The sequence below is a fragment of the Chinchilla lanigera genome, unplaced genomic scaffold, assembly GCF_000276665.1.
Source record: "Chinchilla lanigera isolate Chin_1 unplaced genomic scaffold, ChiLan1.0 scaffold00126, whole genome shotgun sequence".
Taxonomy (NCBI): Eukaryota; Metazoa; Chordata; class Mammalia; order Rodentia; family Chinchillidae; genus Chinchilla; species Chinchilla lanigera.
Window position 1 is genome coordinate 122,686 of NW_004955527.1, and position 19,796 is coordinate 142,481.

At 40.8% G+C, this 19,796-nt stretch overlaps 1 protein-coding gene across 8 annotated transcripts in view; it reads left to right on the forward strand.

Moving 5' to 3' along the window:
- Ubr4 (ubiquitin protein ligase E3 component n-recognin 4) overlaps positions 1-19,796 on the forward strand; it is a 128,393-nt gene that overhangs the window by 65,351 nt on the left and 43,246 nt on the right. For 4 of the 8 annotated variants that reach the window (XM_005409791.2, XM_005409794.2, XM_005409796.2 and 1 more), the window contains 10 exons: positions 621-758; positions 1,563-1,737; positions 11,276-11,372; positions 12,016-12,123; positions 12,580-12,696; positions 13,630-13,839; positions 15,587-15,736; positions 17,547-17,774; positions 18,517-18,595; positions 19,214-19,459. In XM_005409791.2, coding sequence (XP_005409848.1) covers positions 621-758; positions 1,563-1,737; positions 11,276-11,372; positions 12,016-12,123; positions 12,580-12,696; positions 13,630-13,839; positions 15,587-15,736; positions 17,547-17,774; positions 18,517-18,595; positions 19,214-19,459 — 1,548 coding nt within the window. Of the gene's footprint in view, positions 1-602; positions 759-1,562; positions 1,738-11,275; positions 11,373-12,015; positions 12,124-12,579; positions 12,697-13,629; positions 13,840-15,586; positions 15,737-17,546; positions 17,775-18,516; positions 18,596-19,213; positions 19,460-19,796 lie in introns of all 8 variants that reach the window. The other 4 variants (XM_013507391.1, XM_013507392.1, XM_013507393.1 and 1 more) reach the window with 2 other exon arrangements.

The window sequence follows — 19,796 nt, forward strand, 5'->3', positions numbered from 1 at the left end:
GCTCAGCCCTGATCCTGGATGCTGTGGCTGTCTCTGGGGAATTTCCTTGCTTCATTATTAGCATCTGATGAGGATGATTAGGAAGTGTGAAATTTCCCAGCGAGCTCCCCTCTGGACCACTTGATTTAAAAAAAAAACAAGAAACAAAAAATAAAACTAGCAGAATTGATTAAAGAGCTCATGATAAGTGATTTCCTAACAAAGCACAAATTGACTGATTGCAAAGCAAATCTGTGAAAATTCGGAGTTCTACACTTTGAGTGGCTGTGTCTAGTTTCAGATCTCTCAGCAGGTGTCAGTAACACCTAGACAATGGTGACCATGAAACATTTAGTTAGAAAACTCAGTGTCCATGTCACAAATTCTTACTGAATCTCTGCACTGTAACGTAACAGCGAAGGAAATGCCCAGTGAACTGGGTTTTCAATTCTGTCTAAGTACTGTTTGCAATGCATCATGTAGTGTTTGTTCCTGTTGGTGATTAACCAGCAAAGCAAATCTTTCCCTTTCTTCTCTGACCACAGGATATATAAACTGCATTGTGTCCTCTGCACTCTGTGGTTTGATGCTTTCGCCCCAGGAGGGGTTTTTACCTGTAACAGCTCTCGTTACTCTCTCAGCTCCAGCCTCAGATGACGAGGGCAGCACAGCAGCGACTGATGGTTCTACCCTTCGTACCTCTCCTGCCGACCATGGTGGTAGTGTGGGCTCAGAAAGCGGGGGAAGTGCAGTGGACTCAGTGGCTGGCGAGCACAGTGGTAATGTGCCTGGGATGTCTCTGTGGGCAGAGGGTTGGGGCAAGACAGGAGTCTCTGCCTGGGATTGCTTTCTCAGAGAGAAGCATTCTCATTGAAAGTCTTGTGGGATTCATCACATCTCAACACTAGAGTTTCTGATACTTGGTAATAGCTTGGGCTCAGTGGGCTTAATTTTGAAATATTTTACCAGGTGTCTTTTACTTATTTGTTAGTAGAAGAAAAGCGATAACATGTGCCAGTCATTGTCCCAAAGCATGATTAAAATAATTGTAATGTGACCTTAAAATCATTATTCTATGATTTTTGGGGAAATGTATTTTTGAGTCCTAGTAGTGATCAGAAGCATTGACAGAGAAAGCCATCCCCACGTTACCTTAGCTGATGAGGTGGGGCTCTAGAATGAGAGAACATAACAAAGCCATTTTGGTTTGACTTTGTAAATCAATCTGTAGTTAAAAACCAGCTGTGGAATTTTTTTATGGAAGAGATTAGGAGTAGCTGATAATTCCTAGTTTCACCTGTCAGTGTTTCCTCTGAAGTGTGAGGTAGACGTTTGTCAACCTGGAGATTAAGATCGTTCTTGTGGGTGGAGTCTGTATACTGTAGGAGGAGGAGTGACTCCAGAGAGTGAGTTAGCATAGTCTGGTGGAGCCACAATCATGAATTCAGTCCTTATTTAGCTTCATATAGATGAAAACTGTACAAAGCTCCCAGTTACTTTTTAACCATTGCTGACTTCAGAGTACATTGGGTTCCATTGTGCTTTGGGAGTTGATTTGTTCTTTTTCAACTATCTCCCTCTAGTATCTGGCCGAAGCAGTGCTTATGGTGATGCCACAGCTGAGGGCCACCCAGCTGGACCAGGAAGTGTCAGCTCAAGCACTGGTGCTATCAGCACCACCACTGGGCACCAGGAAGGAGATGGCTCGGAAGGAGAAGGAGAAGGGGAAGCTGAAGGAGATGTCCACACCAGCAACAGGTCAGGATCTATCTGGCTGTTTACAGCTGTAAGGCTTCCCTGTGCGAAAGTATTTGAGAACAGGAGACAGAGTGGTGATAGCAGTGTATTTTTCTTTTTAAATATACATGAAGAGCTTAAGATCTTAGGAAGTGCTCTAGATCTGTCTTCTTCATCTTATTAGTGTTATATAAGATGAATTACAGAGAGAACAGCACATGGTCTTTCTCTGAAGGCTTCCCAAGTCTCTTAGTAACTGTAAAGTGACCATCATAAAAGCATAACTTCATACTAAAACGTTTTTTGTTTCATTATTACCAGAAGTTCATTATGTATCATTTTATTTACATAACCTTGTTGGAGGCGTAACAGTGAGAGTTGTTAAGTATACAGTAGTAGAACTAGCTCCATGTTTAGTATCTTTAAAAGCTAAAAGAAATACAAGAGAGAAAATGTAGATTTGTATCTACCAAATAAACAACGATCCCTCACCTATCACGGGAGTTATGTTCCAAAGACCCCTGAGAGATAGGTGAAAATCCCCGAAGTAGTGGCATTATATTTATTTTATTATTTATATTTTAAGGCTTTATAAACCCTCCCCGTACTCCTATAAACCTTTCCCACTCTCTTATTAACCTTTCCCACACTATTACAAAAACACTTCATATGATCTTAAACGCTTTCTACACTCTTAAACCTATGTAATTTTAACAACATGTAAAATTCTGTATGGGTACTCAATGTGAAGTGGATAAGGAGAGGTGCTGAACGTATGGGCACGGTGCGGGAGAACAGACTGATGTTACAGTCACTGAGCCAATCAGCACCCAGGATACAGAACACAGTGCTGTGGTTGGTGGCCTGCTATTCCATCAGCCAGTAGTGTGCCGTGTAGAGTCTCACACTGGCAAACTTGTGCAAGTGGTAATGACGTACTGCATTTCCATTGTGTACAGTATAGTATTCATCTGCTGATGAAATACATACTGTATTTTATTTTAATTTAATATTCTTTTAATATGTTTGAGTTAACATTTTTATGTTTTAATTTTTTAGGCAATAATTAAAATCATAAATATTATATAAATACCTATATACTGCAAAATCCCGTGATACAGTGAAAACTCTGTGATACAGAATTAGATATATTTTTAAAAAAAATCTGCAGTACAGTGAAGCCTGCAGTAAGTGAACCTCGATATAATGGGGGATGACTGTATAGATTTATATCTAGAAATATTATCAGTAGAGCATTTTCTTTCTTTTTTTTTTGTTTTGGTACTGGGAATCAAACTCAGGACCTTGTGCTTGCCAGGCAGGTCTGTGCCACTGAGTTGTATCACCAGCCTAGCATTTTCAAATTGAAAGTCATCAACAAACTCCTAATTCACCAGCTTCAAGAAATTATGTTGGTGTTTGATACTATATTGGTGGAGTAAATCCCCCCACTCGGTACTGAGGTTAAACTCAGGCCTTTGTTCTTAGCTAAATCCCCAGTCCTTTTATAGCCCATGGAGCATATTCCTAATTTTGTCATAAAGGTGCATTATTGTGGGTGTATAATACCCACATTTATTCTTTAGGATATTTCTGTTGATGAATTATTAATTGTAATTTTGTGAATTTTATTATAGTAAACAATGAATACTTAACAGGAGAAAGTATTGAATTTTTAATCTTTTTGAGTCTATGAAAACATCAAAATTTTCAATATGAATTGTTTTTGGTGTTCAAAGTCTAAAAAACAACAACAGAAATAAATTCCTATATATGAACTATAATAAAAATATGAATAGGACTCTACAAAAAAAATTGTTCAATTTTTGCAACTAAGGCAGCCTTCACACATCACAACAGCCCATTCCATACACATATACTGCTCACACTTACAGTACATGTGTTTTGCTTTTCTGGCATTTAAGGACGTACTTGACGTCTTGTTGGTCTTGCTGTTTTGTAGGAGGTTTTTACTGTATTATACAGTGTATAGTTAACAGGAACATAAAATACCAGTAAAATAAGTATTCTTACTATATATTTTACATTTAGAATAAATTTCAGCATTTTCACATCAGCTGTATATTTGCTTGCAAAACCTAAAAGGTAACAGCAGAAATAAAAACCTATGTGAGATACAACATAAATACAAACAGAAGTCTACTGTAAAATACTTCTTGCTTCAACTGTCATACCAAAGGTAGTCTTCATACATGAAAACTGCATGTTCCATACACAAGTATCCCTTAACGTTGTTAGCATGTTTTGTTTTCTTGTCCTTTTTTGTGGAGTACAGTTGACATCTTTTTGGTTTTCCTGTTGTCCTCGTAGGCCTTTGTGATGCTGCACCTGCCTGTTCACCTGCCAGATCACCAGTGCACTTCACAGTTTTTTTGTATAGTTTCCCAGGCAGAAACATTTTGTTTTTCCTCTGCTGTAAATGCTCTCTTAGAAGTTCCAGCCCCAATTCCCTTAAGAAAATTTCTCCATGGTATTTTGCACTTGTTATTTTCTTCGTAAACTGTCAAACTATGCTACACATATTAGGGTCAAGTAAAGCACAATCATTGGCGAGTGCTTTGTTTTTCAAGTGACGTCATAGTTGCTACACAACTCATCAACATCTACTCCACCTATGATTTAGTTGTAGAGAGTTTCCATCTCACGTTCCATTTTGTCAAGGTTTCTCTATTAATACTTTCATCATGGTGCAATGTTGACATCAGCAGTACCAGTTTGTTTTTCTTTGCCAAATATGAGGCCAGTGTTACATCTTTCTGAAATCCAAAGAGTGTATTATAGGATTCTGTGTTTTGAAATTGCAACATTTTGTTAGTAATGTAACATCAGTTGGAAACTGGTAAATGAATTGTCAAATCTCACATTCTGATTAGTTTGGGAGATGAAAGTAACAAGTATGTTTGTAATATCATTCAGCTTATTACTATATGAATAAGGACCTGATGGCTGATTTCCAGAATAAATTTCCCTTTTTTTGGTTTATTTGTTTATTTGTTTGTTTTGAGACAAAATCTTGCCATATAGTTCAGGCTGACTTTTAACTCACTGTGTAGTCTAGGCTGGCCTTGAATTTATGGTGATTGATCCTCCCATCTCAGCCTCCCAAGTGCTGGGATTGCAGGCATGTACCACCACACCTGGCTTCCAGGATAAATTTCTTTTTTTTTTCTTTTTTCTTCCTGGTACCGGGAATCGAACTCACAACCTTGAGCTTACCAGGCAGGTGCCAGGATAAATTTCTAAATTGAAAGCATAATAAGTTTTCATCTCTACAAGGGCATAAATTTTTATACCATATTTTGAAGGTGTTCTTGGCACATACTACATGAAGCTACAGTTACCATGAAAGGCTCTGAAATGTCCATCAATAGTCATGTTTTCACATGGTTTGTAAATTGTTTAACAATTACTCACAAATTTCTCAATGAGTGGATAGCTGCCAGAGTATCAGTTCTTTTTCTCTCTTGGTGGATGGTTTTGTCATCAGACCTTAGGCAGTTTTGAAGGAAACCAAGTCTCCTCAGTGTCATTATTATCCTGCAAACCTCAAACTCACACCTATCCCATAAGTCTTTTATATTCCTGCGATTACCATGACAAAGCCCTGCTAAGTACAGCAGAACTATGAATTGCTTTTAGTACAGCTAGTGAGGTGTCATAATAAAGGTTATGACAGTTAATGAGGTGTCATACTCATTTTAAGTATGGCTGTTGGTGCACAGAACACTTTACTTGTGTTTCAGCTTTTGTGTTTTTCACAACATCTTGTAGAATTTTTTTTTATAAACAATTTCCAACACTGAATGGCAGTCCTGGCATTCTGTCAAATAGGTTTTACTCCTGCCAAGATCCTCACTATATTTTCAGACCTAGTTCTAACATTAGATTGTTCCATTCGGCTCGTGACCATTTTGTACTATTTTGACTAGGCAAATATGTACTCATTTTGCTGGTTTGTTTGCCTTCTGAATTAAGGAAGCATGTATTCCTTGTGTCTGTATGGGCCAATTCTTGTCCTGTTTCACTGTCACAAGAACTTAGGGTCACATAGCCAGTGTCAAAGTCATTGTCATCTTCATCATCCATACATGAATAATCTGATGGTTCACTTTCTCAACCTCCTCCAAAACTTGCAAATCTGGTTTTTCATGTGCCATTGTACTGAATTGGGATAGTTCTACCAGAAGAACCCAAACAAATCCTAAATGCACAGAAATTTAGCAGTGAACATTTCATGGGTAAAACTCACCTATTACTGCTTTGGACCTCCTGTACACACCTTGCCATTCATCTGCCAAGTGGATGAATGCACAGATGGGTTTTTGCTTTCCCCAGGTACAGCTATTGTGAGTCACACCTGTATTCCATGTAAAATACATGTTTCCATAACAGAAGAGTGGTGTGGGTATATTTTACCCCCTGTGATGCTCAGGTAAACATATGCAAAACCTGAAAATCCTGGTTTGACACTTTTGCACACATGCACATAGCTTCCTGTTCTTGTACCAAGTGGGTAAACACAAAGATTGCTTCTTGTACCTGCTTGGTGCAGCTACTGAGAGCACAGTGGACTACTATTGTGCTTAAGTACAAATTTACAGTAGAAAAGTGTGGGATGGGTTGTTATAACCCAGTATTATGCACTACAAGGGTTTTTAATTTTGAGACAAGGTCTTGCTAAATTTCCAAGCTGGGATTGAATTTGCAATCTTTCTACCTCAGTCTCCCAGAGTGCTGAAATTATAGGCATGCAGTACTATCCCTGGCTGGAGTGAATGTATTTTCAACCTAAGGGTGACTGGAGAAATAGAGGAGGAAGAAAAATTTAATATAGTGTTTGTTGATTTTGGGAGGGCAGTGCTGGGGATTGAACTTTCTGGTTTTTTGTTCTATTTTGCTGGGAATTGAACTTAGACGCTTGAATGTCCTATCAAGTACTCCTCCACTAAGCTTCAATACTAACCCTTTGTTTATTTTTTTCCAATTCTTTATTTTGAGGTAGGGTCTTGCCAAGTTGCCCAGACTGGCCATGAACTTGGGATCCTCTTGCCTCAGCCTCCTAAGTTGCTGGGATTATAGGTGTGCACCACAAGTACACCTGGCTCGTTTATTGAGACCAGCAGTTATTGAATCAGTACAGAATAATGAGCTAGCATTTTTTAGCTGAATGATTTCTACCACGGGGGAGAAAATCATGTACACAGGAATCTGAGTCATTTTAAGAGGGTATCAGTGAGTGTCTTCCACACTCTGTTTACCCCACTATTTCAATTTTAGCCACTTGAAACATTTCTTTGGATGAAGATGACCTCAGGCTGTATTAATTATTTATTTTTGATGAAGTTTGTTTTTTAACTTGGTTACCATAAGGGGCCTTTCTATTGAATATTGTTTTTAAATGTGATTTCTAAGTTAATCCTATTGTGTTCAGAGAACATGAGCCTTGTCCAATTTCAGTGTTTTGTTTTGCTGTGCTGGGGACAAACCCAGGGTCTTGTGTATGCTAGGCAAATGTTGCACTACTTAGCTAGGTAGGATAGTTTTCTTTATATTTGTTTGCCTCATTGTTTGGGATTCTTGAGTGTACAGATTAGTGTCTTTCATTAATCTTGAAAAATTTGTACCTGTTCATCAGGTATTACCGGTTCATCATTTTCTGTTGTTTAGCTTTTTGGGAGTCCAGTTAAATAGTTGTGAGGCCGTCATATCCTCTTTTCCATGTCTTTTCCTACACTTTTTCTTTTTTGTTCTTTATTTATAATTTGTTGATCTGAGTAGTATAAAAAATATGGAAATATGTTTCATAAATATATACACTAAAAACTACACATGATGAAGACCTAAATAATTGAAGGACTATGCCATGTTTATGGGTTGGAATGTCATTACAAATATGACATTTATCTGAGATTGATATAGATCTATATAATCTCCATTACAAAACCCAGCTGGTATTATGTTTTAAAACTGACAAGTTGGGGCTGGGAATATAGCTCAGTGGCTCAAGTGCCTGCCTGGCAAGCGTGAGGTCGTGAGTTCAATTCATGGTACCAAAAAAAAAAAAAAAAATCACCAAAAAAAACCCTGACACGTTGATTGGTGACTTTTGGTGATATAAGGGACTAATTACTAATTAGCTAAGACAATACTGAAGAAAATCCATAGGTAAGAAATTTTTATATACTTATTATTCTAGCCCATGATAGTTAAGACAATGTCGTGTTGGTGCAAAGAAAGACAGAGTAATGGAACAGGCTGGAGTTTAGGGGTAGATTTACACATGGTCATCTGATTTATGCGAAAGGTGGCACTTATGTGTAGCATGGGAAATTGTGGTTTTTTTTTTCAGTAAATATTAATGGATCAGTTGGAAGTTTATACAGAATGAAACAAATCTTGACCTGATTTTATATTATGTATGAGATTAATTGAGCTATATAGATATAAATTTAAAAGGTATCTATCACACTTTATCAGTTTTAGAAGACAGTATTATCGTATCTCGGAGTTTACAGTGATTTCTTAAATATGACACAAATAGGTTAAGGCAAGGGAAAAAAATGAGGGCTTGGAGTATAGCTCAGTGGTAGAGCATAAGACCCTGCGTTCAGTCCCTAGCACCTGTCTTTTTCTCTTTTTTCCTCCTCTCCTCTCAGTGTTAGGACTTAATTTGGCAGATCCTTCTTGTAGGCTTCTGTGTAGGATAAAAGTGGTATGAAAGGAAGTGGTTTATTATCATTTAGTTTTAAAACTATAATGTGTCCTGCATTTCTGTGAGGTTTTCAAGTTCCAAATACCCTGTGATTCTAGGAACTGGAGGGTTAAATTGCCTTCAAAGCATCGTAGCCTTAAGTTTTCAAATGCCATAAAATCAGTCTCAGGGCTCTGATTACTTCTCTGAATTGTCTCTTTATTCAATCTGTGGCCTAATAACTTCTTAATTCCTAGTGAGCTCATTATTGCTCTTATTTTGAGTTTGTATCTAGTGATCTTTCTAAATTCACTTATTCTAATTACAGATTCAGGTGGATTTTCTACGCATCTTGTCACATGCAAATAAGGACAGTTTAACTTTTTTCATTGCAACTTTTATAGTTTTTAATTTCCTTTTTTGACTTTATTACATTGGCTCATATCTCCAGCACAGTGTTGAAAGAAATGGTGCTGGTCATCCTTATCTCATTCACTACCTAAGAGAAAGAGGTTCCGAATTTTACCATTAACTGTAATATGAGCTCAAGGAGTTTTAAACGGATGTTAGCTTATAAAGAACTGGTTTTTGGCTTGTGTTTTCTTCTGTGGTACATCTGCTTTTTATTTTTACCAACTCTTTGTTTCCTCCTACTTACTTAATAATTTTTTTGGTTTAGTTTTCTGCTTTTCAGCTTCCATGAGATACAAGCTTAATTACTGACTTAAGTCTTTTAAAAATACATAAAGGTCGGGGTCGTGTGCTTGCCTAACGTGTGAGGACCCTTGATTTAATCCCCAGTGCCAGGGGAAAAAAATGTGATGTTATTATAAAATCTCCCCTTAACCTTGTTTTACTCAGAGCACACCCACCACCCCCCGCCCCCCATTTTAAAGGAGGGTTAAAGGTTTGTTTTAGCTCACAATGTGCAGAGGTTTCTTTCCCATCATTGGCTGGCTTCATAGCCACATATTCAAGCGCACATATTTTGATAATGTATTTTTAGTGCTGTTCAGTTCAATCTGTTTAAAATTCTATTGTAATTTAGTTTCTGGCCTATGGGAAATTTAGAAATATATTACTAAATTTCTAAACATTTGGAGATTTTCTAGTTATTTGTTACTGATTTATAGTTCTGATTTTATTGTGGTTGGGTAACATGATAAGAGTGTATGATTTCAATTGTGTGAAATTTCTTGAAACTGGTTGCTTCTAAAATGATGTGATATGTTTTTAGGATTTTCAGCTGCTTTTAGGAGGAGGGCCAGTGGAGGTAACCCAGTGACATTGCTGACAGCTGTCTTTAGTGTTTTGAGGCTAATGTTTTTCATGAATAAGTTAAATAACTGGTTAGTGAACTTTTTAAAATAATAAAAGTAAATTTTATTTTAAGTCACTAAAGAAAAAGGAGTCACAGTTTTTGGGTAAAGAGTTTAATCTTTTTGTTAAGTTTCAAGAGCAGCATCTAAAAGTTTGAAAAGCCAGTAATCTAGCATTCTCTGGGTTGGTGTCCTGGACTTTACTCACTGGTTGACTTTTCCTTCGTGTATGTATGTTCTATAAATCTGAAGATACTAACCCACCTCTGAGCCTATTCTATACTGTCTGCAGAGTTGTTGAACTTCTGCTGTTATCTCTCATTGTCTCCTCAACTTTTATTATTTTGAAAATATTCTAGATACCTGTTAGGATATGTAATACTATATATTTATGATTTTATATATGTGTGTATATACATGTGTGTATATATGATTTATACATAAATATATGTCATTTCTTACAGATAGTCTCTAAGATAAAATGAGGCAGGGATAGTTTACTAATTATGAAGTGAACCTATTGATTCAGCACCTGTACTCCTATCTGAGATTGTGCTTTAGATGATACTGCCAATGAGTCTGTCAGCAGGACCTTAATCAGTTTTCATATTGGCCCTCTTGAATCCACATGTCAGATAGAGAGCCAAGGCACTCAGTTAGTACAGAAGGTCAACTATGAAGAAGGCTGTGTAGGAACCAGGTAAATTTATGGCGAATTCATGGGTCTGGTAGGAGTGTGTACATTGACATTAAATTTTACACTAGGAATGTGAAGGATAAGATGTGGGAGAGTAGAGCAGTGGCTGGCCTTTTGTGTGGATTTAGGAAGCATGAAAAGGAAGGAGCCAGGGCACTGTGCAAGTGGATGATACAGAATTTGCACACAGAATTCCAGAAAAATACGCCTGGACACATGGGATAGGGCCATGTGTTAGGAAGCCATAAAGCCTGCCATTAGAGGTTGAGTTCCGATACTGAGAATGACTAGGACGTAATGGCTTAATTGGGAACTATTTTTAACCAATAATTGTAGTTTAGAATAGTTTTGCTCTTTGTAAATTGTGATTTCACCAATATTTCTGGTATGCCAGTGGGTATTTCTTAAATCTTTTTGTTTGGTTGGTTGGATTTTTTGTTTCGTTTTTTTGAGATGGCATCTCTATGTTGCCCAGGTTTGCCTCCCAACTCCTAGACTCAAGTGATCCTCTTGCTTCAGCCTCCCAAGTAGCTCAGACTCTTAAGTGGCAATCACTACACTGGCTTCTTAACATCTTTTTATGTTTTGTTTTGTTTTGTTTTGTTTTTTTCTGGTACCGGGAATCGAACTCATGACCTTGCGCTTGCCAGGCAGGCGCTGTGCCACTGAGCTAAATCCCCAGCCCCTTTAACATCTTTTTAATGCTAAGATTTTGTCTAAATATTCTGCTCCTTGTTTACCTTGGTAGCAGGAGGGAAGGAACTACGTTCAGCTCATTCTTGTTTGTATACTAGCTCATGTTTCATATACATATTTTCCTTGGCCTTTTAGGCTGCATATGGTCCGCCTGATGCTGTTGGAAAGGTTACTACAGACCTTGCCCCAGTTACGAAATGTTGGAGGTGTCCGGGCCATCCCATACATGCAGGTATTATTTGCTTCCCCTGGGTCTACCACATCTCCCAAGACTGTCCTTAAGCACTGCACATCTCTTCCAGAAGACCTGGAAGCCTTGTCTGTTATTGGGCCATAGGAGGACTGAGTACAGTTTTGAGCTGTAAATTTCAACCCTTTAGCTTACAGATGAAAAGATTAAGGGTTAGGGGATTTTCTTTTTAATGCTCAAGGTCATCATCTAGCTATTAACAGAGTCAGGAGCAATATAGACTCTTAGTCTATATTATCTCTCTTTGTATTAAGAGTGTGGACTATTGTTGTTCTTTCATTAACTGCCTTTCTTGGAGCCAAAATTCTTCTTTAGTTTTTGGATTACCACATGCTGCCCCGTCTAAGCTCCTTTGGCTAGATAGAATGCAGGTTAGTCCTTTAATGTTGTACACTTTTTGCAAAATTTTTTCAGTGATGTCAAGTACGACTTGTATCAGAACTTTACTTTTATGACCCTGGACCCTTAAGCTTGGGAAAACCTAGAATCTGGAATGCTTTAAGGCATTACAGTTATGGTTGACAGGGAAGTCAGTAAGGTTGGGATTTCTCCAGAAACATCCTATGTTTAGAGTTGTTATCTTCAGGAAATTGGCTTTTACATTTATTCTCTCTTCGCCTTCCAGGTCATTCTTATGCTCACTACAGATTTGGATGGTGAAGATGAGAAAGACAAGGGGGCCCTGGACAACCTCCTCTCACAGCTTATTGCTGAACTGGGCATGGATAAAAAGGTAAAATTGGACAGTCGTGCTGCATAAAAAGGTTGGCTGAGATCTTTTCTCAGGTTCTCATTCTGTCTTAGAGAAGCTCTACCTAGCTTCAGGGGGAGCCACGCACTGAGGGTTCCAGTTCTCTTGGTTTAATGCAGTGAGTTTGGTGCCTACTTTGGCCCAGGCATGCTTTTGAATGCTGAGCAGAAATGACAGATACGATAAAGTCCCTGCCCTTGTGGATATCTATAGCTCAGTGAGGTGGAAACATTAAATTAGCTATTTATGATTTTTACTGTGGCTTCCTGAGTTTGGAAGGCTTTGGGTACCCAAGGTTTGGTCCATGGAGACACTGCACCTGTCTGTCTTTGTTCACTAAGGAGTGATTAGGGCTCAGTAGCTGTGGGGAATCTTGTTTGGAGGATGTCTCTCACGCAAAATAAGGGCAGGCTTCTGGGCCTCTGCTTCTGTGTGCAGGATGTCTCCAAGAAGAATGAGCGCAGTGCCCTGAATGAAGTCCATCTGGTAGTGATGAGACTCCTGAGCGTCTTCATGTCCCGCACCAAATCTGGATCCAAGTCTTCCATATGTGAGGTATTTTTGCTTTGAGCCTACAGGTTTGGGGAAAGGTAAGAGGATTGGGTACAGGGCTGAGGGCAGAGGGGATAGTTCTTCATTAGAATAAGCCCATTGTCAAAGAGGAGTACGAGTCTAAGATGTTACCTCTTCAAGAGCAGAACCTCCACCTTTTTCAGAATCCCTCCAAGCCCTGATCTTTGCCAACAGTCCCTCCAGTGGAGGGGTTAAAGGGTTTGGAAGTCCCATTATTGGAAAGCAAGGGCCTGTTCTGCAAGGCACAGAGTGGCTAAGAGGATTCCCCTAGTGCCTGTTGCTATAAGGTATGGTAATAAAGCAGAGAGAAAGCGAAGTGTGTGTGGTGAAAGGAGATTAGCACAAAGCGGAGAAGGTAGAAATTGAGGCTGAACTGCATCCAATCTTAATGAGCTTATGAGCTGTGGGGTTTGCTGGGATTTGCAAGGCTTTCCTAATGGTCTTATTTACAGTAGCTTTTCTCCTACTTTTTTATGCATGTGATCACTCACTCCATCTCCTTTGGAAGCTGGTTCTGTGGGAGAGCCCCTACTGGGAGGGTGAGGTTGCTAAGAAGTACTCACGAGCACAAAGTTTTCTGTCCTTGAAATGGGTTTCTTTTCTCATTGCCCAAAGGAAAAGAGAAAACCAAACCCCTCCAGGGCAAAGATTATATAATCCTTGCTTCCCTGGTCAACGGCATGTGTGTAAAGTTGGTTAGCTTGAAAATTGGTATTCATTTTCTCTTACATGCAGTTGTCCAAAAGAGTTGGGAGACTGTTCAAGCAGTTGGGAAGTTTTTTAACACAAGAGACTGACTAACTCACTGCTGTAACAGCTAATTTTAACTGTTGTGTGTTTCCTACCTCTTAACACCCAATGAGATTTTAGTTTTTACAAGACATTCTTACCTACTGGTGTTTTTCTCCCTTCCAGTCATCTTCCCTCATCTCCAGTGCCACAGCTGCAGCCCTGCTGAGCTCTGGGGCTGTGGACTATTGCCTACATGTGCTCAAGTCACTGCTGGAGTATTGGAAGGGCCAGCAGAATGATGAGGAGCCCGTGGTTACCAACCAGCTGCTGAAACCACATACAACTTCATCTCCACCCGACATGAGCCCATTCTTTCTGCGCCAGTATGTAAAGGTGAGGTTTCTCCTTGGACAGAGGACTGCTCCTGACCTGCTTCGGAGCACTGTGCTCTGTGCTCTCAGTGAGTGGAGCTCAAGGAGCTCAGAGGAGCCTCCAGAGGCAGCTGGGCTCCCTGGAAGATGTTAATCTCAGTATGATTTAATAAATGGCCGTTTCTCCCAACCTTTTCTCCTGGGAGTCTTAGTCCTACCTCTGTAAATCAGAGGGATTGAGTTAAATTAGTCATCTCATTTTATATTAAGCCCCTTGGAAAAAAGATGAGTCTGTGTAAGGTAACACCATGATGTGTATGTGTGTGGTGCCCTCACATATATGTCAGATGTTTCCCTCCTGTCATGAGAGACCCTTTAACATGGTAGATAAGATGGGCTTTCTGGTCAGATGAATTTATGAACCTATTCTTATTACCTGCCAGCCAAGAGGTGTGGAGAAATTCCACCTAACCTTAGGAGAAATTCCACCTAACCTTAGGAAATTCCACCTAACCTCTCAGTTCCACACCTGGAGAGTGAGAACACAGATAGTATGTGCTTCGTAGGGTGATTGTGGTACTGAAGGAGCTGGTGTTTGTAAATTACTTGGCATAGTCCCCACCTGATGCCAGTGGTCCACAAATGCTGTTACTTGTTATGACTACTTCTGCTTTGGGCTTGGACCAGCTGTGATTGTTTGTTCAGAATGCTGTAAGTAGGCAGGAATATGGTAGGCATTAAAAAAAAATAGGCATAAAATGTGAATCTAATCATATTCTTGTCTTTTTTAATAACCCTTTGGTACTTTTGCCTAACTTTTAGACCAAATAGTCCTTTGCATACCCAGCCACCTACTTAACTTGAGTTTTATTACCCACAACCCCCTTACTGGCAGCCCTACCAATGTGTACCTTCTCCCAGGTGTGGCATATACATTTGTATATGGGGTCCTTTCTGAATTTTTCCCTCTCCCTCCATATCCATTTCTTCTCTTTTCTAGCTAACTCTAGTTCTTCTTCAAAACTTATCTCAATTGTTGAATCCTTGGGAAAACCTGCCCTAATACATGCTTCTCTGCTGTCAAGTTTTCCAGAGCACTCTGGACAAATTCACGTGTTCTCTTCAAACTATCAGCAAAGACTACTTTTAAAAATTGTTTCTACTTTCAGTGGTTACTATAGATCTAATGTGTGGTCCTTGTCTCCTGCAGCTCTTCTTATTGGACCACACAGCTGGCAAGACAGCTGTTACTTCTACTGTCTTTTGATCTCTCACTGCCCTGCTTGTTTGTGTAATGTGAACCAAAACATTTTGACCAAGTTTAGTGATTCTAGTCCACCTGATTTACTTAAATATTTCTTGTTGTAATGCAAAGTTTTGATTCCTAGGGAATGGAATACATTTCTCCTAGAGTCTGAAACCCTTACCCGCTACCAGTTTTTCAGTTTTTTTGCCTATAAGGCTGTAATTTTTGTGTTACCAGAGTACAATCAGTTCACTATTAGAAACTGTGGAAGGAAATGTCTGAACATTTAAGGATAGTGAGCTCTGTCTCCAGTGAACCTTTGCATGAACTAAGTTACCCCCAGGAGCCTGGGACTGTCTGGCTTTGTAAACGAAATGGTTAAGTAATGATGGCTCCAAATTTGAAAGGCGCCCTTCAACAACTTCAGCATGTACATAGAATGCCTAGGAAGCACAAGCTTCTCTTCTTAATTGTGGCCACGGAGAAGTGGTAAGCACAGGCTCTCACCAGTAGTTTCTCGTAGGGTCATGCTGCTGACGTGTTCGAGGCCTACACTCAGCTTCTCACCGAGATGGTTCTGCGGCTTCCGTACCAAATCAAAAAGATCGCCGACACCAACTCCCGAATCCCACCTCCTGTCTTTGATCACTCTTGGTTCTACTTTCTCTCAGAGGTGAGTGAAGGTCCTGAGTGGTGTGCCAGTCCAGGAGCAGCCACATTTACTATCACCTTTATGGCTTGCTTTCTTCCTAAGCCTGTTTCCCTAATGGAGCTCTTCCAGTTGTTTCGGTTGTGGTCCTGCCCCTCTGCGGTCTGCTGTAGTGAGACTGTGCAAGATGTATATCCAGCCATCTGCTGTAGTTTCTGATTGTGTACGTTTGACTTTACTCACGTGAGGTGGTGGTAGACAAGTTTAGTTGTGCAGCTTTGTCAGGAAAACAGAAAGTACACTAGTTAACCTGCACAGAGAGATTTCAGTATAGGGAATTGGTTCAATAGCTGTTTGAGAACCAAAAACATAGAACGGGAACCATGTGGACATAGTGGTCTACCAGCAGCTCTCGTATGAATAGGAGAGAGACCGCAGCTCTCTGGGAGGGCTGCTGTTCTTGGTGCTTCTGGAGCCCTAGGGGAGTGATGTTTAGATGCTAGTGACCCTGAAAGAAGCTTCCAGTTACAGCCAACTGTAGTTGCCTTGCAAAAGGCTATTGCCAGGGCCCCAAGCAGTGGCAGGGAGCAAGCTCCTTGGCTCCTGCTTCCAGTGTCCACCCCAAGGCTCCCCACTGGCAGAACCTTAGAGGGAGCCAGCCAGCAAAGTGGTAGTTCTGGTCACGTGGTCCTTAGCGAGGACCTGGCAGAGTAGGTAAGTGAGTTTGGAGCTGAGAGAGGGTAGCTGAATCAACATAACAACCTAATAACAACTCTGGAAAGAAAAATCTCAAATGACCACTTTGAGTTCTCTAACTGCACCACCCAGCCTTTGCCCCCTCTTACCTGAAAAAGATTTCAGAATATTTTTTCTTTTTAGTTTTACTTTGTGGAACGTATGACGGCAGTTTCCTTATAGATTGCTAAGTACTTGAGGAAGAGGAGTGTGAATATCGTGATTCCATTTTTCCTTTTTAAGCTCTGTTTTTCTCCCTGTTCCTTTTATCAGAGCCAAGCTTGACTGGGAGGAGATGTGGTTGCCCTTTGATAGCCATGCATTCTGCAACCAGATTTGACCAACTGGATCAAAAAAATACACATTTAAACATTGCATTTGTACTGATATGCAGAAGCTTTTTCTCTTCTAATTATTTCCTAACTAGCGTATATAACTATGTATAAAACATTCATATTATATTAGATATAATAATTTAGAAATTTATATAGAGGATATGTAAGGGTTCTGTAAGAAATTTGGGCGTTTCCAGATTTTGGTATGTGCAGAGTTCTTAGAGCCAATCCCTGTGAATGATTGTGGCTTTTGTTGTGTTTCTCATTAGGTTTGTCCCTTTTTTTTGTCTTTTTGAGACAGGGTCTTACTACACAGTTCAGCTGGCCTTGAGCTCACTTTGTAGCCCAGGCTGGTCTCGAACTCACAACAGTCCTCCTGCCTCAGCCTCCCAAGTGGTGGGATTACTGGTGTGCGCCACCACATCTGGCTCTCACCAGTTTTTAATAAAAGTTCATTAAAGCTGGGCTTAACATAATATGCCTGTAATCCCAGCACACTGGGAGGCTAAGGCAGAATGATCACTGCAAGTATAAGGCCAGCTGGGTTACATAGAATTCAAAGCTAGCCTAAACTACACAGCAAGACCCTGCCTCAAAAAAAAACAGAAAAGAAAGGGTGCAGAGGGGTGGGATTTTAGCTCAATACAAAAAAGGCTCTTGGTTCAATCCCAAGTACTGAATTTTTTTTTTCATTAAAACTCAGTTGTAGAGTCATAGTAGATACAGTCCCAGAGCAATTGAGTCTGTGTCGTTTATGCCCTCAGTACCTAATGATCCAGCAGACACCATTTGTGCGCCGTCAAGTCCGCAAACTTCTGCTCTTCATCTGTGGATCAAAGGAGAAGTATCGCCAGCTCCGTGATTTACACACCCTGGACTCCCACGTGCGTGGGATCAAGAAGCTGCTGGAAGAGCAGGGGATATTCCTCCGGGCAAGTGTGGTTACAGCCAGCTCTGGCTCTGCCTTGCAGTATGACACGCTCATCAGCCTGGTATGAGGGCTGGGAACTGGAAGGGCTGGGGGAGGCGTGTGATAGGATGGAGCAGTACACAGCTTTGAAATATTTAGGGAAGTTGTAGCTAGGGTTGAGCCTGAGTAGATGCTTTGCTTTGTATAGTTGGCTTCAGGGTTTGGAATTTCCACCCTCACCTGACAGTGTGAGGTAAATGGCTTAAGCTCCTTAGCAGTGTAATTTGTTCATGTCATGGCTAGAATCAGCCTGAAGTTTGTGTCCCTCTGGGTTTTGTTCTTGAATACTAAAGTGACAGAGGGTAGAATAAAAAAATGTGTTAGCCCCTACAAAGAAACTATTTAGACCTGCGAGAGTACATAGAGTATTTTCCCTTTGAGCATCTAGGAAGCACATCTTCAAAATGAAGACTTCCATCCTGATCATCTAGTGTCCTTGCTGTTGTATGTGTAGCAAAAAATTGAACTGGAACCAGATTGTAGCTTCTCGGGGGCTGGTCTACCTTTGTAGCCGCGTTAGTGAGAAGGTTCCCCAAAACAAAGGGCCTGCATAGGGAGCAGAACGGAGACAGATTCTGAGCTGCAGTCCTGTGGGCCCTGCTTCCAGGTTCACCAGCCATCCCAGGGAATATGTGCCTTGTACAGGAGACCAAGCTCACTTTGCTGTCCTTAGCCAGGGTGACAGCCTCTCAAGACAGCAGGGTCGGTGTTATTTGACCTGCGTGGTGGAGCTGCTCATGTGCTGTGCTGGGTTTCCCTTTCAGATGGAGCACCTGAAAGCCTGTGCGGAGATTGCTGCCCAGCGAACCATCAACTGGCAGAAATTCTGTATCAAAGATGACTGTAAGCAGTGCTGCATCATTTGTTTGCTGTTGTTCATTCCTTCAAGAGCTATCTGTTGAAGCCTGTTCTTTGCTCTGTATCAAACTGGATACTGGATGTAGAGCCATGAGCAAGATGTAGAGACAACTGCCTAGCAAGGAAGATGAAAACATAAAAGAGTGATAAGGAGTCAGGGTGTGGTGGCGCACACCTGCAGTCCCAGCATTTGGGAGGCTGAGGCAGGAGGATCACTGAGTGCTAGGCCAGCCTGGGCTACAAAGTGAGTTCCAGGCCAGCCTCAACTGCATAGTGAAACCCTGTCTGAAGACGAAAAAAAGAGGGCAGAGGGCTGATAGTGAAAATCTGAGAGCACAGAGTAACAGTATCTGACTTCCGGGTTGTGGCAGACAAGCTGAAGAGGAGTAGAAGAGTCTAGAAAATTTCTTATTCATAAGAGTGGGGCCTGGATCCAGTCTGTAGTTTTAAGCCTTTCCGCTTTGTCTTGTCAATGTTTAGTGGAGAGCTCAGAGAACAAAGCTGGTGGGAGGGGCAGTTGTGGCCATGTGGTGCCTTCACTCCCATGCTTGGGTGTCCGTAGTTCAGTTGTCCCAGAGCTCACTGCCACCCCTCTGCTTGCAGCGGTCCTGTACTTCCTTCTCCAAGTGAGTTTCCTGGTGGACGAAGGGGTGTCTCCCGTACTGCTGCAGCTGCTCTCCTGTGCTCTGTGTGGCAGCAAAGTGCTCGCTGCCCTGGCAGCCTCCACTGGGTCCTCTAGTGTGGCCTCTTCTTCAGCCCCTGTGGCTGCCAGTTCTGGACAAACCACAACTCAGTCTAAGTCCTCCACTAAGAAGAGCAAGAAAGAAGAGAAGGAGAAGGAGAAGGACGGTGAGAGTCACCCTCTCGCCTTGGTGGTCAGAGTGATGTGTTCAGCTCTCTTGGTACACATGGTTCATTTTGAACTTCTGAAGTCTTTCATCCTGGTTTTTCCAAATGCCCTCTCGTGTTTAGTTAATAGCTCGTTTTCCACTGTGGTGAAGGTGACAGCTTAAACAATTACGTGACATCCTATAAAAAGTGACTGGTAGGAAAGGTCAAAGTGCACTGAATATTTTTAGTAGGTCAAGCTGCTTTTTCTGTGGGATAATAGAAATGACACCTACTCTGTGGAGTGATTATCAGAGTTAAGTGAAGTCCACTTCTAATGAGCTGTGAAAACTCTTGA